General features: G+C 40.1%; 1 protein-coding gene across 5 annotated transcripts in view; it reads left to right on the top strand.

The window, feature by feature from the left end:
• The window catches only part of myo1b (myosin IB), a 67745-nt gene that overhangs the window by 29014 nt on the left and 13949 nt on the right, over nucleotides 1-24782 (top strand). For all 5 annotated transcript variants that reach the window (XM_053680990.1, XM_053680989.1, XM_047156083.2 and 2 more), the window contains exons 4-14: nucleotides 8275-8369; nucleotides 12089-12193; nucleotides 13480-13526; nucleotides 15150-15213; nucleotides 17049-17147; nucleotides 17592-17695; nucleotides 19841-19988; nucleotides 20897-21015; nucleotides 21832-21918; nucleotides 22002-22067; nucleotides 23844-23948. In XM_053680990.1, the coding sequence (XP_053536965.1) occupies nucleotides 8275-8369; nucleotides 12089-12193; nucleotides 13480-13526; nucleotides 15150-15213; nucleotides 17049-17147; nucleotides 17592-17695; nucleotides 19841-19988; nucleotides 20897-21015; nucleotides 21832-21918; nucleotides 22002-22067; nucleotides 23844-23948 (1039 nt within the window). The remainder of the gene's footprint in view (nucleotides 1-8274; nucleotides 8370-12088; nucleotides 12194-13479; nucleotides 13527-15149; nucleotides 15214-17048; nucleotides 17148-17591; nucleotides 17696-19840; nucleotides 19989-20896; nucleotides 21016-21831; nucleotides 21919-22001; nucleotides 22068-23843; nucleotides 23949-24782) is intronic.

Raw genomic sequence — 24782 nt, 5'->3', positions numbered from 1 at the left:
AGAATCATGCCCAGCCGATGGTATTTGGCTATTTCAATAGAGGCCAGGAATAATAAGCTGCTATGTATAGGTTCCCTGAGTGATAGGAGCAAATTATGGATTTAGCTCTAAATGTTTTTCATGCAGGTATGAAGTTGTTAGCCTTGCTTCTATTGTGTAGAGTATACATTCATTCATTCATTCATTCATTCATTCATTCATTTTACTTCAGGGGGCTTGAAGTGGCAATAGACTAAGAAGTTCAGCCAGGACTTTTCTATCTGTGGCCACAGTTTCTAGCTCATCCTAGGGGATCCCCAGATGTTCTAAAGCCAAATATGAGTCTCCAGTGGGTACTGGGTCTTTCAATTCAATTAAATTAAGTGTTTGAGTTTATCCCTATTGAGCAAGACGGTGGCCAGGAAAAACTCCCGAAGATGATATGAGAAAGAAAATTAGGACCTAGGACCCTTCCCTTGATTCTCCATACAGTGGGACATGGCTGATACTGGCATTGTACCTGATCCCCAATATTCATTTGACTCTATTTTGCAGTTTCGTTCTGAGCCTAGCCAGATTATTAGTGCCAGACCTAGCTGTAGTGTCCACATGTCTTTAGGATCACTAATTATCTGAGTTTCCGCCTCAGATCTGTTCACCAATGTTGGCCCGACTGGGAACATTATGCTTCTGTGTGGCTGTGCAGTATTATCCTGCATTAATTAGCTACATTTTTGTAATTACAAGTGTGACTTTTTGAAACCAGTTCTGGTTTCAGATCACTGGGTCATTTTCCTGAAGCTCTTCAAGTTGGTCATTAAAAAAAAAAAAAAAAAATTGACACTAAGGTTAATTACTGCATTCTCCATCTGAAAGTTTATCTTGGGTGATAAACGTTCACCTTCGCAAGGCTACCAGTGGAAGGACTTTCTATTTTCAACATTGAATCATGTTGTGGCTATTGGCCTCAACCCTACCACAAGGAAACTGAAATTACAGGTCATTCTCCTGCAAGATGGTGCTGATGGGTGTGCCAGGCACCTCCCCATCCTCCACACAAACATCCTCTTTCAGCCTCTGGCCAGATGTGGAAGCCTCTGGGTATAGCCTTACCAACTGCCTGCTTTGGTGTTCTCAGATGTTGCTTTGATTTCCTCTTGCTAGGCTTTGTATCATTCACAGTAGCATACTGTTTAAGAATATAAATTCACACACAATCATTTAGTGTTTCTTTTTTAATTATTTATCCTTGTGCAGTTCAGAGCTATGTACGGAAGTCTGTGACAAATCTGATACGTATCCCCTCCCTTTTGTTTGGTGTTGTGATTGAGCAGACACCCCACTGAAGTATGCAGTGTATGCATGGATCACCATATACAGTGGGGAAATGAGTATTGGACGTATCAACATTTTTTTCAGTAAATATATTTCCAATGAGGCTATTCACACGAAATTTTCACCAGACATCAGTGTGACCCAAGTGTGTAATGCACTTACTGCGCAAGATGGCGGCGCACACAGTTGCTGCGGCTCACGGCTCTCCTTTCCAGTGCTCTCTTTCGTTGTTTTTGTATTATTTCTTTATTACTTGTTTGAGCATTATCGGTTCCACGAACATCCGCTATACAAGTCAGAACCTTATAGATATTGGGGACCAACACCGCATACCTATTTCGAGAATGTTTCATCACACGCACAACATCCCAGACGACATAGCGAGATTGCCGGGCTCTCCGTGGATTGTTGTCGGGTCCAGAAGGCGGCGCAGACGGAGGAGGGAGAGGAAGCAAAAGCGGGGATGCAGGTCCGGTATTATGCTAAGGCTAAGAAAACAACCACACAAGCCACCTTTACCGAGCCTGTTTCTCTCCAATGCCAGATACCTAGTGAATAAAATCGACAACTTGGAATTACAACTAGCTGGAAATCGCTACGTTCTTGACTGCTGTGTTTTGATTATTACTGAAACCTGGCTTCATCCGAGGATACCCGATGCTAGCATGCAGCTAGCAGGTCGTACTATGCTTCGCTGGGACAGGACTGAGGACTCCGGTAAGAGCGGGGGGGGGCTCTGTATGTATGTGCATGAGAATTGGTGTAACAACGGAACAATGATAGATAAACATTGTTCCCCTGACCTCGAGTACATGTCTTTAAGATGTCGGCCCTTTTTTCTACCGAGAGAGCTAGCAGTAGTGATTATCACGGCTGTATATATTCCACCCCACGCCATTGTGAACACGGCGCTCTCTCTCCTGTTGAACACCATAAACGAACAGCAGCGGGCTTACCCCGACAGTGTTCACATAATTGCAGGAGACTTTAATAAGGCAAACTTGAAGACTGTACTCCCGAAATTCTGTCAACATTTTAAGTGTTTTACTAGAGGGGCGAACACTCTGGATCATGTTTACTCCAACATTAAGCACGCGTATAGAGCCATACCTCTCCCCCACCTCAGCCAATCAGACCATCTCTCCCTCCTGCTCTCCCCTGCCTACACCCCCCTCAGACGCAGTGTCAAGACCACTATAAAGACTGTTACCACCTGGCCTGATGATGCATTCTGCAAACTACAGGACTGCTTCGAACAGACAGACTGGGATTTGTTTGAACATCAAGAGCTAGAAACATTAACAGGAACAGTACTGGACTATATCAAGTTCTGTATCGGAAATGTGACTGTGGGAAAAAACATCCGGGTTTTCCAAAACCAGAAACCATGGATGACCAAACAGGTCCACACACTACTCAAAGCCCGCGACGCTGCCTTCAGGTCTGGTAATAGAGCTCTGTACAGAGCTGCCCGTGCCAACCTGAAAGGTGGTATTAAGGAAGCTAAGGCGGCCTATAAGAGGAGCATAGAGTCCCACCTGTCCAGCAAAAATAAACGGGAGGTGTGGCAGGGCATACAGAACATCACGAACTACAGAGGCCGTGAGGCGACAACAGGAGACCTGAGTGCGATTCTGGCAGAAGAGCTAAATTGCTTCTTTGCTCGCTTTGAAACATCACAACAACAGCACTCATCTGCTCCACCCCCACCTCCACCCTCATCTGGCCCCCGTACCAGTCCAGCCCTGCCTCTATCCCCTTCTGGTTCCTGCACCACTCTACTTACTGTGAGGGAACATGATGTTAGACGGATGTTTCTGGCAGTGAACCCCAGGAAGGCTGCTGGCCCAGACGGTGTACCTGGTAACGTGCTCAGATCGTGTGCCCACCAGCTTGCCCACATCTTTACCAGAATTTTCAATCTCTCCCTGGCCCAAGCAGTCATCCCGGCCTGCCTAAAATCAGCCATAATCATCCCAGTGCCAAAGAAGTCGCCCACCACTAGCCTGAATGATTATCATCCTGTGGCCCTCACTCCAGTTATCATGAAGTGCTTTGAGAGATTGGTTCTTCAGCACATCAAGGACTACCTCCCCCCAGATTTCGATCCTTTTCAATTTGCTTATCGTGCAAACAGATCCACAGAGGATGCTATCGCCGTAGCTGTCCACTACGTGTTGAGACATCTAGAGAAGCAACAGAGCTACGTCCGGATGCTTTTTGTGGATTACAGTTCGGTTTTTAATACATTAATTCCGGACACTCTCGTCACCAAATTGGTCACCCTTGGCCTCCCCCGCCTCACGTGTGCCTGGATAAAGGACTTTCTCACCAACCGGTCCCAGACAGTGAGACTCGGACCCCACCTCTCCTCCACTCGCATGTTGACCACAGGTTCTCCACAGGGCTGTGTGTTGAGCCCCCTCCTGTACTGTCTCTACACATACGACTGTAGACCAGTTTACAACAATAATCTTATCATCAAGTTTGCTGACGACACCACAGTGGTCGGACTTATCTCAAAAGGAGAGGAGGCAGCCTACAGAGAGGAAGTCCTAAACTTGGCAGCCTGGTGTTCAAAGAACAATCTGACTCTAAACACCAAGAAAACCAAGGAACTTATTGTAGACTTCAGAAAACACAATACTGAGCTGGCCCCCCTCTTCATTAATGGTGAGTGTGTGGAGAAGGTCCACACCGTCCGGTTTCTTGGCGTCCTTATCTCTGCAAACATCTCCTGGACGGACAACATCACAGCGGTTATCAAGAAGGCTCAAACGCGGCTACACTTCCTGACGGTTCTCAGGAAGTACAATCTGGACTCCAATCTGCTGCTGATCTTCTACCACTCGTCCGTCGAGAGCCTGCTGACATACTGTATCACGGTGTGGTACGGTAGCTGCACCGCAGCAGACAGGGAGAGGCTTCAGAGAGTAGTAAGAGCAGCACAGAAGATCATTGGCTGCCCTCTCCCCTCCCTGATGGATATTTACACTTCCCGTTGCCTCAGCAGAGGAAAAACCATCATTAAGGACAGTTCTCACCCTGGCTTTGATCTGTTCAATCTGTTGCCCTCAGGGAGACGTTACAGGTGCATCAAAACAAGGACTAGTAGATTTAAGAATAGTTTCTTCCTGAAAGCTATTACCATTATAAACAAATACATGTACTGAGTCCATAGCATATGTATATAGTGTCTCAAAACTGTGCATTTCATAGTACCTCCCCCATCCACCCCAATATCTATCTTGCATATCTATCTTGCATATCTTGTTTATTTATCTTGTTTATTTATCTGTGTATTTATCTGTTTATTCTTCTTGTTTATTGAATGTACATGTTTGCACGGAACAAAAAAGGAGTGGCTCTTAATTTCATTGTACATATGTATAGTGACAATAAAAGGCATTCATTCATTAACTCAAGAAATCCAGAAACATAAAGAATTCACAATATTAAAGTCCATAAATAAAGTTATCTGTAATAAAGTGGAATGATACAGGAAAAAAGTATTGAACACGCTAACTGAAATTTTTTTAATGCTCAGTGGAGAAGCCACTGAGTTTGTAATGTAATGACATTACAAACTTGAAGCTGTCATTACAAATTGTATTTGTTTGTAATGACAGCTTCAAGACGCTTCCTGTATGAATAAATTAATCAGCCACAGAATTCAAGGGTGATTTTGGCACATTCTTCTAAACATATTGTCTTTAAATCTTGTTCAATTGGATTAAAGTCAGGTGATTGACTAGCCATTCTAACACCTTGATTTATTTCTCTGAAACCAATTGAGAGTTTCCTTTGCTGTATGCTTTGGATCGTTGTGCTGCTGGAAGGTCCACCCACGTCTCATCTTCATCATCTTGGTGGATGGCAGCAGATTCTTCTCAAGAATCTTCCGGTAAAGGGCTCCGTTCATCGTTCCTTCAATTTTATGAAGTCTGCCAGTACCATGTTTTGAAAAACAGCCCCACAACATGATGCTTCCACCTCCAAACTTCACTGTTGGTATAGTGTTTTTAGGGTGATGTGCAGTGCCATTTCTTCTTCAAACATGGTGTGTAGTATGATAGCCAAAAAGTTCAATTTTACTCTCGTCTGACCAGACTACACTCTCCCAGTTTTTCATAAGCTTGTCCAAATGAGCTGTAGCAAACTTTAAACGAGCTTCAACATGCCTTCTCTTTAGTAATTGAGTCTTGAGTGGTGAGCATGAGCAGTGGAGTGCATTGCCTTTTGTTTTCTCTGTGACGATGGCATCTGCTGCCTCAAAGTGTTTCTATAGCTGTTTCTGAGTGGTCCTTGGCTCTTGGGCTACTCTTCTGACTATTCTTCTGACTCCCTGGCCAGAAATCTTCAGAGGAGCTCCTGTGCGTGGCCGGTTGATGACGGAGTGATGATGTTTCCAATTGCGGATAATGGCCCCAACGGTGCTTACTAGAGGATTCAGAGGTTTTGAAATATGTCTATATCCGATTCCATCTATATGTTTTTCAACAATAAGGTTGCGAAGGTCTTGGGAGAGCTCTTTGCCTTTACCCATCATGAGATGTTTCTTGTGTGACACCTTGGTAACGAAAAGCCTTTTTATAGACCATCAATTTACTAACCCTGCTGATATAAATTTGCACAGATAGGGGGTAGAATTACTGACTGATTTCAGCTGGTGCCTTGCCTTGCCTTGGAGAACCGTTTTTTCCTAACGTGGTCAATACTTTTTTCCTGTGTCATTCCGCTTTATTACACACAACTTTATTTATTGGCTTTAATGTTGGGAATTCTTTATATTTCCAGATTTCTTGAGTTAATACTGATGTCTTGTGTGTGTGTGTGTGTGTGTGTGTGTGTGTGTGTGTGTGTGTGTGTGTGTGTATGTGTATATATATATATATATATATATGACGCAGCCAATACTTATTTCCCCCACTGTAGGCTCTTATCATATTCAGATTTAATGCTTTCATATTCATCATGATAACCAATCCCTTCTACTCATCCCTGCTGTTGTGCTTCCCCATGCAATGTTGGGGGTAATTCTGCTATTGTCCTCCTTTGTATGGCTTAGGTTGTGTTTCCACATTTACCCACAAAGCACCAACATCTGTTCTCTAGACTCTGCACATTTCTTTCATGATGTAATGCTCAATGTCCCTCTGTCACCCTCTCTCTCTTTCTTGTGCTGTGCCTATTTCCACATGTGCCAAGCCTCCACCCATTTCTATTGCCACTTCCAGTTTTTGGCTTCCCTTTTCTGTACAGCGCACAGTTGGATATCCATTTGCAGTTAGGATCATTTGGTTTGTTTCAGCAAGGTTTTGCTTTGAGTAGCATGAAGCTATATTAGGGATTGTGAATAATTGGATTTTTTTTTTTGTGAGCCCTGCTTTGCAGTTGTGTTGTGCCAGCTCTGTGAAAGAATTAGTAATCATTATCATAGTTTATTTGATACTTGGGATTGTTAAGTTTAAACTAAAATATAAGACACAATGTACAGGAGAACTGACTGGAGGGGTTGCCCTTCCTGGAATCAACCCACAAACTGCAGTGCCTGAACTTCACAAGACATCATCAAAACTGGTGGAATCATGTGTTGTGGCCAGATGAGACCAGAACTGAGCTGTCATTGCTATGTTCATTGAAATAAATGGGACTGCATGCAGAGTCAAGCATCCACACCGAATGTAAAATAAGCTAGTGGCATAATGATGAATATTTTGGTCATGGTTTTGTTGTTTTATTTTGAAGCCTGAAATGGTATGAGTTAATAAGAGGAAAATGTATATGAGCAAACATGAAAATATAAATAGAGCTTGAAATATTTTGAATGGAGGAGTGTTTAAGATCCATGTATAAGTATCAGGTATCTAAATCTTACTGGAAATGATCCATCTTCACCTTGTGTGTATTATTTTATTTAAATTTTTACTTTTTTCATGAGGGATGTCAGCAATTCTGGAGTTGATTGTGTGTATATAACATATATACAGGCAACACAGAATTCCCTGCAGACTTGAGCCTCATGTGTTTCTAAATGTTTTACAGAAGGGGAAACTACATGCAACATTTCCCTCACAATCAGAGCTATTATTAGTGGTGGTTCTGGAACATTCCTGGGTAATGATTGTAGAAAAGTACAGACAGAGGGAAAACTGGGAGACTGAGCGAGTTAGCTGCCTGGCTGACTAGATTAAAGTGTTGTGCCATAATGGAAGTGAAATAAAATAGCTTTGACATAGAATGTGGGTTGGTTGAGTCTGATTATGATTCTTAGAGCATACGTCATCACCCATATGCTCGCTCCTCTCTCCTCTCTGCTGGTGGCATTTTTGTTTGTACAGTTCCATGCAAGCAAATCAATCACAATCAGGTTATTGTTGTACAGCCTCCTCAGTGCAGGACAATATGACCCATTTTTCCATTCATTCCACCTCTACAAACTGTAACTGCCTATTTGAGAGTTGAAAATGTGAGAACTCAAGATGCAACATTCAGTGGTGAATTAGAAGTGATGTTACATGTTTAAGTATATTGTGAATATTTTTTTTCTGTGAGTGATTGTGTGAGAACTTTATAATGTATATCAGCCAAGATTAAACCACCAGTAAAGCAAAATGCCATCTCTTGATTCAACACATTTGTTGACTGTTATGCAGATGCGACCTAATTCTGTCTAGGATTGCAATGTGCTGCTGTTTAGCGGACATGTGGTATGCTTAACCATTCATTTCTTCTCCTCTCACACAAAAGTGTAGGAGATGAAAAAAGCTTTTCTATGAGGTTGGGAAGTCTAATGCTGATTTAAATTTAAACTGGGAGCCTTCAATGAGTGCATGTATTTCAGAGTACAGTTTTATGCAAAAACCAGTTAAACCATATTTATGACCTATAGTTTTTTCAACTCCTAAGTATCCTATATATCCTATATATTCATACCCTATGTAATATTTTGTCTTCCAGTTATGCTCTGGCAGATGAAGCATATCGGTCTCTTCGGGATCAAGATAAGGACCAGTGTATCCTCATTACTGGAGAAAGTGGTGCAGGAAAGACTGGTAAGGCTGATGTGAGCCCTGTGAGAATGAATATGCTTAATTATTTGATCTACCAGGACATGCATGGCAGTACAGTATATGAACAAAATGTAACACTTTTGCACTGCATTATTAGATCATAATAAATCTTAATTTAATCTGTGCTGGTCTTATAGTTGTAGCAATTTTTATATATATATATATATATATATATATATATATATATATATATATATATATATTGACATATACATACATATACACACACAGTATCTTACAAAAGTCACATTTTTGTAAATATTTGATTATGACTTTTAATGTGACAACACTGAAGAAATGACACTTTGCTACAATGTAAAGTAGTGAGTGTACAGCTTGTGTAACAGTGTAAATTTGCTGTCCCCTCAAAATAACTCAACACACAGCCGTTAATGTCTAAACCACTGGCAACAAAAGTGAGTACACCCCTAAGTGAAAATTTCCAAATTGGCCCCAAAGTGTCAATATTTTCATCATTATTTTCCAGCACTGCTTTAACCCTCTTGGGCATTGAGTTCACCAGAGCTTCACAGGTTGCCACTGGAGTCCTCTTCCACACCTTCATGATGACATCACGGAGCTGGTGGATGTTAGACACCTTGTGCTCCTCCACCTTCCGTTTGAGGATGCCACACAGATGCTCAATGAGGTTTAGGTCTGGAGACATGCTTGGCCAGTCCATCACCCTCACCTTCAGCTTCTTTAGCAAGGCAGTGGTCATCTTGGAGGTGTGTTTGGGGTCGGTATCATGCTGGAATACTGCATACTGATCATGCTTTTCTTCAGTATGTCACAGTATATGTTGGCATTCATGGTTCCCTCAATGAACTGTAGCTCCCCAGTGCCGGCAGCACTCATGCAGCCCCAGACCACGACACTCCCACCACCATGCTTGACTGTAGGCAAGACACACTTGTCTTTGTACTCCTCACATGGTTGCCGCCACACACGCTTGACACCATCTTAACCAAGATGGTGGTCTTGGTTTCATCAGACCACAGGAGATGGTTCCAGTAATCCATGTCTTTAGTCTGCTTATCTTCAACAAACTGTTAGTGGGCTTTCTTGTGCATCATCTTTAGAAGAGACTTCCTTCTGGGATGACAGCCATGCAGACCAATTTGATGCAGTGTGCGGCGTATGGTCTGAGCACCGACAGGCTGACCCCCCCCCACCCCTTCAAACTCTGCAGCAATGCTGGCAGCACTCATACGTCTATTTCCCAAAGACAACCTCTGGAAATGACGCTGAGCACGTGCACTCAACTTCTTTGGTCGACCATGGCGAGGCCTGTTCTGAGTGGAACCTGTCCTGTTAAACCACTGTATGGTCTTGGCCACTGTGCTGCAGCTCAGTGTCAGGGTCTTGGCATTCTTTTTATAGCCTAGGCCATCTTTATATAGAGCACAAGTTATTTTTTCCAGATCCTCAGAGAGTTCTTTGCCATGAGTTGCCATGTTGAACTTCCAGTGACCAGTATAAGGGAGTGTCAGAGCGATGATACCAAATTTAACACACCTGCTCCCCATTCACACCGAGACCTTGTAACACTAACAAGTCACGTGACATCGGGGAGGGAAAATGGCTAATTGGGCCCAATTTGGATATTTTCACTTAGGGGTGTACTCACTTTTGTTGCTAGCGGTTTAGACATTAATGGCTGTGTGAGTTATTTTGAGGGGAAAGTAAATTTGCACTGTTATACAAGCTGTACACTCACTACTTTACATTGTAGCAAAGTGTCATTTTTTCAGTGTTGTCACATGAAAATATATAATCAAATATTTGCAAAAATGTGTTTATCTCACATTTGTGAGATACTGTATATATAAAACTGTACAGAAGTTGCTTTAAAGATTCTTTGATAAAGCAGAATTAGATATTTATATTCTTTGTGCTTTTTTGTGTGTGGTGAATTTCTCATCTGCATCTGGAGTCAGATAAAGAACTGTAAATGTTTGCCAGGTGTAGTCTAGCATCAAACAGAAGTTATGAGTTATTCATTGGTATGGGTATCACTTATGGTCTCCATTTAATTTTCACACATGGTGGCCATCTTATATTCTCCTAAAGGCCAGGGCTTGTATGTCTGTTTTTGTTTATAGTGCCTAATTCTTCACTAGTCATAAACTTCCTCAGTTCATTTGTTTTTACAAACTAATTATGGTTCTCCTGCATGATAGTTCCTGCCCATCTTCAAATACAGAGTGCTTATTGGACAACATTGAGATGATTTCAGCCCCCATGTGATGTCGTAGTCTGCCAGGTCCAAACTGCTTTTAAAAGTGGATAAGGTTATACTGAGGTCTTCTCTCAGTGTGAATATGCTCCACTTTAGCCGGTCACTTCAGTGCTGGCACAGCTGAGCTTTGCTTGGGCTTGCTAGAGAGCTGCCGAGAATGATGTCAGCATTTACAGGTTTTTTTCCTATGCTTGCTGACTGATGGATTCCTAATTCACTATGATGCTTAACCAGGAATACTGCTGCAAAAATTAAACAAGCAGTCTTTTCAACATGACTTGCTGTTTTACATATAAAGGGAACTTGAAATGATATGTGTTATTAGCATGCATATTTATTGATCTTGCATTTAATTACTTTTTTCCATCCATCACAACTCCTTGGTGTAGTAGAATTCAGGAAGTCCATTGAACATCAATGAGATTATTTGGGATTATTTTTGTAATCGCTTTTTCATTTGTGTAGTTTAAAAGCTGATGAAACTATTTGAGTATCTAGGTCATAGAATTCATTTATAAGTGTGCTTCACTGATGATCAAAATCTGTTCCACAATGAATTAAATTGCAGAGTTCTTGTTTTCTACTTTGGTCAGGTGGTTCTTCCATAAATGCATATTCTGTATATCAGCTGGACTTTAGAGAACCATCTCTATTGTAAAATATTAAGATTGGGAGAAATAAAGTGGATAATGTATAATGTCCGTACCTCAGAAACGTGTGTGCACCATGACGACCTCGTTTCTCACCCAAAGGCTGAGGAAAAAGATGGAAAATGTGTCTCCCTTTTCCAGTGCCCAAATTTTCTGGGATAATGAATTAATCACTGATTTTGTCAACTATACTGTTTTCTTCATATGTTGTTGTTGCGTATATTAAGTCTTCGGAAGTCCTGTTGTCTCCTTTTTTTTTTCTCTTAGCTATTTTTTTTTTTTTTACTTTTATCTTCAGCTATTTTCTACATGTAAAATGTATTTCATGTATTCTTGAATGTAAAAAGAAATGATCATAATCGTCATGGAATGATCAGCTTTAACATTCACCAAACCTAGTATGTTTTTCATCCCTCTTCACGACCAGGAAGATTCTCCTACGGGGTCTTTTTAACAGTTTACCAAAGTCTGCCATATCCTCAAGCACGGCATAATATAGACATGGAAGAGTAATTTACATTGCATCCTGGATTAATTACATGAGAGTCTTTTGTTGAACACTGTCTCAGGGATTTGGACCTGTACCACCACTATAATAATTGTCATTTCATTACTATGATATTAAATGTGGGCTAAATGGGATTAGCTTTCTTTTTTTGTGAGCGGAGGTAGTGTGTTTCTGTAATGAATTAGGGTGGAGTGGGAAAGCTGAGCTGACGAAAATGATGTAAGGGGGATTTTGGGGTGCGGCCTTGTTTCATCTGGAATAGTGTGACCTCTGACCCATCTCATTATACTATGTGTTCCAGAGGCCAGCAAGCTGGTGATGTCATATGTGGCTGCGGTGTGTGGGAAGGGCCAGGAGGTGAACAAGGTGAAAGAGCAGCTGCTGCAATCCAATCCTGTATTAGAGGGTATGTGTAAAGCTCTTTCACCTTCATCACATTGTTTTCATTTATATCTTCATCTTTATCTATAATGCATTTTATCTGTAAATTTTTTTCTTTATGAGTCCACACCGAACTGAAATATAAAACTAAAACCAGTTTAAATGACCAGTATTTCTGCTTTTATGTAGTTATGTCACAATTATAATTATCAGATTCTGTAGCAAGGTAGTACAAAAATAAAAGGGAGGATATACGTAATGTAATGTTTAATTAGCAGTTTAGGATTTTTGGCTTTGGCATGCAGTGTAATTTAATATAACTTTTAGATAACACAGGTGGTATCACAAGCATAGTAGCTGCAAATTATAGTTAAATTATATAAAACATAATTATTATGAAGTATATTGTCCTTCAGGTTTTATTTTAACTGTTGTTAGCCTGACCACTCAAAAGTGACCATGTGCTAAAACCATCTCTCAACCTCAAGCACCAATACTAGATATCAGAACCTCAGCAAATTTCACCTGATAGAATAGACATTTGATTTTCACGCAAAGGAAATGTCTGTTCTACCAGGTGCACATGTGTGTTCAGTAGGTTTCCACAAAGGCAGGTTATGTAGCTCACAAAGCCTGTTGCATCTTCTACTGAGGTCGAATCAGTTCACATGGCTCTGAATCTCACCTCTAACCAAACGGTGAGCTTAAAACTTCGTAACCATGCCTTTATCCCTTGACATGTTTGAGAACAGGGGTGCTAAGACATTCTTGCCCCTCCTTTTCTGAGTATTGCCCCTGCTTCAGCTGTCTTCCTTTGACTTGACTGTTAATGGAGCACAAAGCTCTCTGCTGCCTGATCGCAGACAGGAATGTGTGTTTTTTAACGTGGGGCCATGCACAGGAAATGCCCATGAGCAATGAAGTGCCCAGCCGAGTTCCACATCTGTGAGAGTTTAGCTGCTGGCTGTAATGATCTCCACTCCCGAGGCTCGGCAGACTTCCTGCACCGTGGCCTCACTCCTGTACTTGCTCTGTGCAGCCAGAAATAAAGTGGTGTATTCCAAAGTCCAAAAAAAGATTACTTCCAATTTTAAAACATTGGCTCTTATCAATCTTGCTCATGAAGTTACAAGAAGTTTAATTATTAGGTTCTCTGGCTTAAAATCACTATATGGGCCATAGACAGTTAAAATGTACAAGATTTAAAAAAAAAAACAAAAAAAAACCCCTGCTCTACTGCATTGTTTAGATAGCCACCAGTAGAGAAATTTACTACTTGTCATTCACTTGGTACGTGTTTCCCTTTTGCAGCTTTTGGGAATGCCAAAACTGTGAGGAATGACAACTCCTCTAGATTTGTGAGTATCTGTCTATCCGTCTGCTTTCTGGCAATGTGCTCTGTGGCTGGATCACTCCACTAAGTGTCTTTTGTTTATATAAGATTAAGCTCATGTAGAGTGTTGAATCTAGTAACAAACCCTACCAAAACAGCTCCTTATATCTTTATATAGTTTATAAGGAAGAATCCAGGAGTCCAAAATGCTATTGACCGTAAACCTCATTCTTTTTTTTTTCTTTTTTTTAAATGGATTCTTCTGTTGATTGACTGTCATTGTTACATAGTTACTATTAATGCAAAAAGCAGGATTCTACCAAAACACTAGTTGAAACTTTCCAGGCAACAACATCAAGCTGTACAAGTATGCATCAGAACTCGCTGGGTGTGTCTGCAGACACTCCTTAGTTTCAGAGCAATGCACAGAGCAGCTTACACTGAAAAATATCATCAAGGCAAAACTGTGTGTGTGCGTGTGGCCTGTTCAGAGGACTTGGGTGCTTAAAGGTGCTTTTCCTTTCCAATGGATATGCATTATGTAATGGGCTATGGCTGAGCAATTGCTAAAAGATTTCAGCAATATCACTGAAATCTATCTAAAATCTACTCGATAAATGTGAGATAAAAAAAGAATAAATATAGGAATAAATTCCACAAAGAGGCAAACCATGGTCATGCATTATTAATAATGCCGTATCTGTTTTGTATAAGTTAATGCTAGTATTGCAGTGTTACGTAAATGCATATAGAGGGACCATCCAGTGGGGGAACAAAAATATTAGATTCCAGCGTGCAGATCTGAGGGGACATGGAGTTGTGCAGGAGTGTTCTCACGCTCACTACATGCTTTTAAAAGAGTGGGGGTATGTGGGCTGTTTTCAGATTCCTTCTTGATGTCATCTCATGATTCCAGACTTCTTCAATTAGTCCAGAGCCCCAGAGTCACTACATGTTCTGCATAAGAACTCCACAAGCCCATTAACTACTGCTGTCAGATCTTCAAATGCTTTTTTAACTCGTATTATAATGTCATCATCTTCTGCACAATGGGGGGGGGTAATAATCAGTTGCTTCCCATGGCTGGCAAAACGTTTTATTGAATTTGGCTGCAGCTATTGAGGTAGTAGCTTTGAAGAGATGTTAACTGTGGGGGGAGTGAGTGAAAGACACTTCCAGACAGTGAGCTTACTGTTACTTTTCAGTTTTAAGTTAGGACAGAGAGTAGTTTCTTTCACCTTCACACTTTCCTCACTGCTAGTTCATTACTCCAGCAAAAATTTATGGTCTACTTTATGAATAAACCTGACCAAGAGACTGAGCTGGGGGGGAGAAGGCATTTTTCTTAATTGCTCTCTTGTAGAAGTCTTGTGTTTTTAGCTTGATTCAGTCACTACCACTTCTCTGTGTTCTCTTTTATTCTGCCATTTAAAAGCCACAGTGAATACGTGTGGTTCTTCATGTCATGCCACTAAGCAATATTAAAGGCCTTGGTGCAATCTCATCACAGGGTGGGACACACTGGTCCTTCATATCTTATTATGACTGTGTAGGGCTAAAACAGTTTAAACAGCTAGTTTAAACCCTTTATTTCAATTTATTTGTAGCTCCTTATTTTTTTATGCAAATATTTTCTCCTCGTTCACAGGGGAAGTACATGGATATCGAGTTTGACTTCAAAGGGGATCCATTGGGTGGCGTCATCAGTAACTGTGAGTATAATTACAGGATCGATACTGGGTTGACCCATTAAACAGTACCTCACTGAGGCTCACTGTCTATTACAGAAGCTGCCCTTTTTCCACAAGGTTCTCAGATCCAGCTGTGTGGTCACAGTGATGGCTGCAGCAAACAGCAGTGGAGCTCTGCCCTGCTGCAAACCACCCAAAAGTGTGTTCTCCTCCTGCAGTTATGCTAGTGGGTTGGGACACACAGACAAATACAGGGTGTACTCAAAAGAGCTCGGGCTTGGATTAGCCTTTCCTGCACGTCTTACTCTGTCTGACACTCACACATTCCCAGATCGTCTGCCATGGATACAGTATCCACACAACCTATTTTATGCTATTCTGAATGCCACCATTTGCTCCATTGTTGTGTATTAAGTGACTATAAATTCCCTGTGACCTTAACTCATTTGCCCAAACAGTGCTGCATATGTCGAACACACAATTGGGTGTTTTGCTTTATTCCACAAACATTGCTAATGAAATCAGTAGTGCCCTGATGTAATAGATGTTGTGTAATCTGGATTGTGTTCAAGTTAAGTTGTAGATTATGTGGCATGTCCCTGTCCATGTGAGGTGGGAACAGAGAGTGAATAAGATCAATAAACCAGTGTTTGTGTTTTTCCAGTGAAAGTTCATGGGCACAGCCAAACTTTCTCTCGTTCTTTCTCTACTTTCTATCCCTACTCTTTACCTGTTCTTCTGGTTCATCAGGTCTGCTTCATTGCTTCAAAACTGTTTTCCATTGTTTTGACTCCATTAACCCAACCAGAGACAAGCACTTGGAAAATATATACTTGCTAATGTCCACTTGGTTCATTGTAGCATATTACTGATTAACATTAAGAATAATTAATATTAGCAGTCTTGTTGTAATCAATATTTTTATTGGATTTGGATTAAAGGTGAGTTTCCTCAAATGTTACATAGACCAAGTAAGTATGTTGATTGTATGGTTTTCTTGGATTAAATTTTTTTTTCCTGAATGTACAAAAGCTGAACATGCAGATAAGAGTCTCCTTTGTCTGAATGAGACTTTCTGAACTTTCATAATCCTCGTTCTCTCTTTTCATTTACTCTAACTTCTCTACAGTTTATGTATGAAGCTCATGTAAAAAGAAAGTGGGGAAAAGTCTCATGACGCGTTTTGGATTACAGTTTAGTCTGGAGAAGGTGGACTAAAGACTAGATTAATAAACTCTTGCATTATATTTGAGGTTTTGCCCTCACTGGCATGGGTTAAACCAGCTCAACAAACATCTTTCCTCTAACCCTTGGTGTTTATTATTGTCTGATGTTTGGTATTCATCATTTCCCCAAAGGTTAAGTGTAAATATATTCAAATGAAGTGTATAATATAAATAGGTGAGGTTAGTGTGCTGTTTTTTTCATATCATCAGCACAGTGATGTGAAGGAGTATATATTTCAGGTCTTGAGGCCTTCTATCTTAGGTGATTTTTTTTTCTTCTTTTTTATGCTTCAAGAAGAGGGACAAAACCCAATAACCTTGCAACAGGGATACAGTGTGCCTATGCTAGTCAAAATTCAGATCAGTCAGTGTGTAGTGAGACACGCTTCCCTCCCTTCCAGATAGATCTCTCCTGTGAGATTTCCTGTTCTAGCACAAACACAATAGACAATGAGTGGCTACATACACTGCAGACACCTTGACAATGCAAATATTTGTCCCTCCTGGAAGCAAACACCTTGTGTGTTCTTCAGATCTCAGAAGCACTTTGAAGGGGGTGGCCTTGTTGAATATTCAGCTGATATGAGAAAATGTTGTGCATACCAATGTTATAATGCTTTCTTCCTTCAGATCTTTTGGAGAAATCTCGTGTTGTGAAGCAGCCAAGAGGAGAGAGAAATTTCCATGTCTTTTACCAGCTGTTATCTGGAGCATCAGATGAAACACTCAGTAAGAGACAACAAGCACTTACATGCTCTGCTCTTGGGCTTGGGACATACAGCTTTACACATGACCATTAGTCTTATGCATGGGGTTATGCATAGCTGAGTTAAGAGAAGATTTGTTTCGGGGTTTTTTTTTTAAACAGAAGGGGAAACCCTGAGTATCTGGGCCAGCAGCTATTGTTCTGCCTTTTTTTTTTTTTTTTTTAAACTGGACCATGTCCATTGTTGACATGCTCACTGTAAGAGAACAATGTAGTGTAGCTGAAGGACCCTGGAGGCAGTGTGCCTTTGAAATCCTAGCTAACCATAAGTATGTTTGTGGGGTATTTAATATTGGAATTGAATGGGAATTGTGTGGATCCCCATAGTAGAAAATCTGGGAGTTTAGGGCTGATCCAAACTGCCTCTAGAATATATCATGCTCTTTTTTTTTTTCTTTCCCCACCAGAAAAACTGAAGTTGGACCGAGACATCAGCAAATATAATTATCTAAGTCTTGATTCTGCCACAGTCAATGGACTTGATGATGCTGCAAATTTCAGGACAGTTAGGGTGAGTTATTCAGTCATATATTTTCACATACATACATACATACATACATACATACATACATACACATACATAACCCACTAGATCAACAGCAACATGGCTAACCTTATCAACAACTCTGACTACATAATAGGTACGTAAAAGATGAGCTAAAGTTAGCAGTAGTTAGTTACATCTACACAAAATACAGTCTGTAACAGCCAAAATGTGGACTTGGACAGGGCTTTGCCACTCAATAGTGATCTGATCCTTTTGAAATAGCTCTAAATGGATAAAACTTTGTGAGTGTTGATTAAATTGGATTCACCAATTTTAGAGCAGTGTCAAGAACATTGAGCGAGCTACAGGGTCAAACACCTCTCATAGTAAGCTATGATCTTGGGTTCATACAATTACTGTGTCTATATGACAACATACTGCCTAAGACCAACCAAGTCGCATATTATACTAATTTCGACCAAAAGGAAAGGCGCCCCCCCCCCCCCCCCCCCCCCCCCCCCAATAGATGCCTTTTTGTGTTTCCGACTGCAAACAAGTGCTGCAAGCCTGTTGTGGGATGTCTGTGGCCAGTATTACTTGGTTAACTTTTGATTTCCAATGGCACAATTAAAGCTGTCTGTATTCAGAGTCATAGAGCCAAACAAAAGTATTTTATTATTAAAAAAATATATAAAGTAGTACTTTACACCTTAAGGCTTCTATTCTAAGACCATATACTTTTGAACAGCTGACAGAATGTAAAGAGCTTTAAATCAGCTTTAATACTGAATAAACATTTGAAAAACTAAAAATGTAAAGTTAATAGTTTTATAGATTATTTGGTAAATTACCAAAGCAATAACCATGCCACTAGACACACCATCCTTGGTAGAGATCAGAGTTTTTATATCCAGTTGAGCTGTTCCATGGTGTGAGCGTAGATCTGCTTTTGTCCGTGCTCTTTAAGATGGAGTCTGAGATCTTAATAGCAGGTGTCCGTAGTAGTATTACATGCAGCAGCTTTACACAAAAGAAAGATTAATTTAATTGCACCAGTACTTAGCAGAAGCAAATAGCAGGTGTGTCGTTCCCAAGGTTTTCCAGCTTCACTCTCTCTTTCCCTTTAACCAAATTCATACCGAAATGTGATTATGATGTCTTGGCAAGATTATATTTCACAATTTTTATCATTTCACATTGTCATTGTTTATCAGGTTCTGTGCTGGCCATGATGAGTAGATGTCTGCATCCAACAGAACTGGTTTGAATTAGTGACTGCAGCAGACAATGCTGTGCAGTTCTCCTGAATAAATAGTTCTAAGCCCAGCTTTGCTCTGCATTTAGAAAACCATAGTTCAGCTAGTTCTGCCCTCCATGTCTGTCTCTGCCCCTTGTGACTGAGCGATCATATCCAAATATTTAGAGAATACTTACCTTTTGTGCTTCATGATTTATTCACACTGCTGCATTGTCAGAAAATAACAGCAAGTCATGGGTTTGTCAAATGTCTGTCAAAACTACCAAAACAATCGGAAATTAGTTTTGGTAAGATGCACAGAATACTCCACACACCGGAAATTACTCATTTGATATCATCTCTGTCTTGTTTCACATTCTGACATGCCAGATATACAAAAAGAGAACAGGCTATATTTACTGAAGGCTTACTCTGTGTTTTTTGTGACATGCTTATACTTATCTTGTAAGTTAGGATAAGGACATGGGTATATATTCAAAGCTCTGTATAAATCGGTGAAAATCCTCTCCACTTTTTTATTTGCTAATGCATTTAATTTTGGAGGGGTTCAGTCTATATGTGCTGTAGTAATGCTTTCAGTAGGATAAACTAAACATATAGTTCCTAAATTATTTGCTTAAATGCTTTCTCCTTCACGAAAATCTTCCTCTCAAACCCATCTCAGGGTCTCCTCCTTATCATGACCTTTCTACGCTAAGATTACCTGCATCAGCCTATGGGTCCATAACCACACAAAGGGCTCTGTATAATGACCATAATGTCTAGTGTATTCATATTAGTACATAGTTTTTACACAACAAGCTTTGTGTGTAACACTGTTGTGAGTTGGGTCTCCTTTGTTACTTGATTTCTTCCATAAAATCTATTATCAGAGCTCTAGTGACTGGGGAATTTTCTCGTCTCTTATCCAGAATGCCATGCAGATTGTGGGTTTCATGGAGGATGAAGTGCAGTCAGTGCTGGAGCTGGTGGCTGCTGTGCTCAAGCTGGGCAATTTAGAGTTCAAGCCTGAGTCACGTGTCAACGGCTTCGATGAGAGCCGGGTTAAGGACAAGAATGGTGAGCATTTTATCCAGTGAAAAAGCTTTGTTCATCCACCTGTTTTTGCCAGTGCAGTTGGGTCAATGCAAATTATATTTAGGCAGAAAAATCTGATAAAATTATTCTATTTGCTTGAAGAAGGAAGTCACGTGTAGTAGATGTGGGGTAACTGGCCCCATGTCTAATACAGTTCTATGACTGTTGGTGCACCTGGTTAAACTCTACTGCCATCTATTGATATTTGCCTTGGAGGTTTAAAAACCTGATACTAATTTGTATTTGGGAGTATTTAATTGGGGAACACAACATTGCTCTTAAAGTTGATGATGCAAGCCATAGTTCTATAAATAGCTGAGCAGATATGTCATGGACAGTAATTTGCATGTTCTCATGACTCAAAAAAAAAAGAAGCTAACTCATATTAGTTTAAATGCCTGCATGGTAGTATTTTGTGAGGAATAGTATCCATCTTCATTCACTTGCAGATTTGCAGTTCTTCCTGCAACCCCTATCAACACTTTCACATATAATAATTAGTTGTCTGGAAAAGGATTCATTTTTTGTAGTGCCTACATTTCTCAAGGGGACCTAGGTCTGATATTGACCAGATCTTTTGAAAAAGCTCTCAGTGGGGCACTTTAAGAGGCTTCCTGCTTAACCTTTTACATAAGCACTCAATGTACAAAAATCCCACCTGCAGCAATACTAGATTGTGACTGGTCATGAGGCCATTTTGTGTTATTTTGTTGCTCTAATAGGCTATAGAATATGAAGAAAGCAAAAAATGCCAATTTAATTAAATATAAACTGTATTGTCTGGTGGATAACGATTTCCATACATTAAAGTTTTATTTTCTCTTTTACTTTAACAATGTGGTTAGCCTTTCTGTTCTGTGTGTAACTCGTCTGCACTGTTCCTGTCCCAGATCTGAAGGAGATGTGTGAGCTGTTGGGCATTGATCAGTCAGTGCTGGAACGAGCCTTCAGTTTTCGCACTGTGGAAGCTAAGATGGAGAAAGTATCCACAACACTCAACGTTGCTCAGGTTGGCTTACCTCACCTCTCTTACCACACATTATTCCTCCTTTGCCTTTACTAGTTTTTACATAGTACTTTTTCTATCCATTTCTCCTTAGGGTAAACAACTGTAGACAGTAGACAGTCTGACAGTAGACAGACATTACATTAGTGGAATCATTCCTGTAATATAGTATCTTGAAATATTTATCAGTATGGCTCCATAAACAATGTAAATGCACACATGGTAATGTCAGAACCTTGTTTGTAAATTAATATTATTTTCACATTTTAAATGGCGTTCAGAAAAATAGTATGAGGGGTATTGGCACATCTTATAGGTGCTAGTCCTGAGAACAGATTTGGTTTCATAAGAAGCAACTCCAGAGAGTTGGAGCATTACTCTAAAGGTCAGACCCTCTTCTTGCAAACATCTGACAAGATAAAGGAAACACAGCGGGAAATTGCAATGAATTCATAGTTACAGGTCTAAACATGGATTTTTTTTTTTTAACCTTTAGCTTCATATAGTGTTCATATCACTGTCAGAACCTGTAGTGATAATAATCTCAGTGACACTAGCCAAGTAATGTTCTATTTGCGTGTCGTTAACATAATGTCATCTAGAGTTCAACCTCTTACTGCATTCTGCTGCTACGTTGACATGTCAATGGATGACACAGTCGGGGCCCAGTGCCAGCTGCTGAGACTTAAAACTTAGATATTTGTATTTTGCACTTTGTCCACAAAGTCTCTAACCCTTCACTACTTTTATTGAAATAATGAAAGCATATTTAACATGAAAGCTTAAGCAAATAACTGGAAATGATCTTTTTTTTCCTAGGCCTATTATGCACGTGATGCCCTTGCCAAAAACTTGTATAGCCGTATGTTCAGTTGGCTTGTGAATCGAATAAATGAAAGCATCAAGGTATGAACCCAATGTTGTTTCATATAATTTTATCATCTTGACTGTTCAATACTGAATAACACTTTGTCATCTTTTATGTTTAGGCTCAGACCAAAACCCGGAAGAAGGTTATGGGGGTCCTGGATATTTATGGTTTTGAGATCTTTGAGGTAAGGTTTATCCAGGATGAGTCATCTGCTTGTAGACTGCTTCTGTTCAGACTTGTTGGTTAATGACTAAGGCTAAAGTAACAACAACAAGAAAGACCTGTCTGGTTAATTAAATATGACATGAGATCTAAAACGCCTCCTATTTGCACTAATCAAGACATATCATCACATACTATCAAGTCACTTATAAGAACAGTACCTCCAGTATATCAGTAATTCTTGTTCAGTGTTTAACACAACACTAAACAAGACATTTCAAATTCTTTATACTTCTCTATTTAAATTTTATACCAAATCTTATGTTGTCTTAAACATAACATGAACGTTATTCTTCTCTGGTGAATGTTTGTTGTCAGTTCTGCACACAATATTAAATATAGTGTTTTCCAAGTGACCTTATAAGCAAATATACTATTTTGTAAAGTATTCAATTTAGCTATGCCATCTGGTACCATTCAGATTTGCTTACGACAAGCATGCCTAACAGGAAATGGTTATATTCACTGCTTATTGGTTTGCTTGCAGTTAGCAGTATGTCAGCACTGTGCTTGTTTTAACTCTGGATATGGCAATAATATTCACCCGTCTGTAAAATTCACTGTTTATTTGCATCTGCCCATTACATTTGCCTGCTGTCTGACTGTGTTCCTTTCTCCTTGATGTTGTTATTGTTGTTTGTTGTTGTGTCTGGGACAACAGGATGGAGTAAGTACTCCTCTGAGGATGTGATGTGGCACTGTGCTTGCTGCGATTAAAGCCTTTAATCCTAGTCTTAATTTAGCCTTTCTTTCTATAATTTTATACTATAAAGGTGCATGACCAGCCGTGAGGTGCAACATTAGCTGCAGTGTTGGCAGTGTCGGTGTACTTTATGTACCTGCCATTGCATCATTGGCTGTAGTAAAGTTGCACCTCCAGGTTTGAGTTGCTGAAACAGCCCAAGATTTGCAGCACTTTTCATGTAGTTGCCGTACAGGGAATAGCTAATATGACCGTGGAGCCATTTTACACTTGCACTTTGAAAAAGCAGCTGTTGAACCCGATTTCACCATTACTTTGTCAGCTTCAGACTGAGGTGCCAATAGGCTATGTTTGTAGGTAGGCCAGCTGTAAACTGGTGCTGCCAAGTTAAACAAAGAGATGACTGAGTCTTTCCAGTGTACCATATGCAGTCTTTTGAATTAGTTTTGAAGCTTTTGTCTGGTGCCAAAAGCACACCAGTAGTTTTTGGTCTAAGGTACACCAGGTTTGTTTCTGAATGACAGAGGTGAACATACAAAAGCCTCTTATAAAAAGAGACAAAACAAATCTTTTGTAGTTTGGAACATAATTTAGCAAAATGCCAACCTGATCATCATCTAACCTGTACCAACTGAATCGTAACTAACACAGCCATTGTTTAACCTTTAACAATAAATACTAAGCTAACTGCTGTTGCTATATTAACACGTCACAAGGGACTGTGTTGAGAGGTTGTTAGAGTTAGTTATACTAAATTTTTATGGTATACATTTTAATTATGCAGATACATTATTTATTGGAAATATCAAGGTATTATTTGTCTTTTGTGTATTAAGTGCATATAGATAAAATCTTAAAAAAAGAACAAGGAGTCTAAATGAGTACAGTGATTTGTAGCCAAACATAGGTGGGCCTATTTCAGTCAGAAGGTTTGCTGTGCTTAATGGTTTGGCTGCTGTGTGCATCTGAATTATCCCAGTACAAATGCAATTTAAATGGCCGACACAGTCACACTGCATCTGGTTTGTTCCACAGGACAACAGCTTTGAGCAGTTCATCATCAACTACTGCAATGAGAAGCTTCAGCAGATCTTCATCGAACTCACCCTGCGTGAGGAGCAGGAGGAGTATGTGCGTGAGGTAAGATACATTTTTTCCGCAATCACACAGTATCTGAAGTGTTTAAGATCAATAGTAGTAGTATGCTTTAACCTTAATTGCTTTCAGAATTAATTGATCTTCATGTATGATTTACATGAGAACTGAGAACTAATTAACTGAGAACTAATGTCATCTGGGGCAGCGCATCACACATTTATGTAACTATAAAACCTCATGAAGTAACTATATGCGAGTCTTTTATCAGCGTTCAGACATTAACACAATGTTCAGCATCCTTTTAATTGCCAAATCATTTCATCATCCTGTCTACTTCTTCATTTGAATGCTGCTCAATCTATCTCTGTGAATTTTACACAGAAGTATTCCGTCAGAACAGCATGGGTAAACAGCATGATCCCTGAGGGCTTACGGGCTGTGTTTACTTTCTGAGCACTATGTGCCCTAAAGCAGCTCTGACCTCCACATTGTAATATTCAGCTCTCTGGATCAGTTCCAGGCCAGTACATGGGAAAATGCCTCTGTGTTGGAGACTGGGGAGGAAAATGCAGTGATCTGGGGAGAAGTCCACCCACTCTACACTGTACAACTTCCCCTTCCACTACTTGCCTTCCCACTTCCACTCACTCCCTCCTCATGAAGCTGTTCACATAGTCAAATTAGCCTACAGAAGTTTTCCAGCTCATTACATTCACAGTCGACTCATGTTTTGGGCTGTTGTTGAAACCTGACAGATGGTGCTTTTATGATTAATTATTTCATTTAATTGATGAAAACGTCATCTTTATTTCTTCCCCACAACACTTTAAATTTGTATTGAAACCTGGTATAAAAAGCCTACATGGCTTTACCCCT

This window comes from Ictalurus punctatus, chromosome 6 (assembly GCF_001660625.3).
Source record: "Ictalurus punctatus breed USDA103 chromosome 6, Coco_2.0, whole genome shotgun sequence".
Taxonomy (NCBI): domain Eukaryota; kingdom Metazoa; phylum Chordata; class Actinopteri; order Siluriformes; family Ictaluridae; genus Ictalurus; species Ictalurus punctatus.
The sequence above is the reverse complement of the archived record's forward strand: the minus strand, read 5'-3'. Positions and strand labels throughout refer to the sequence as shown.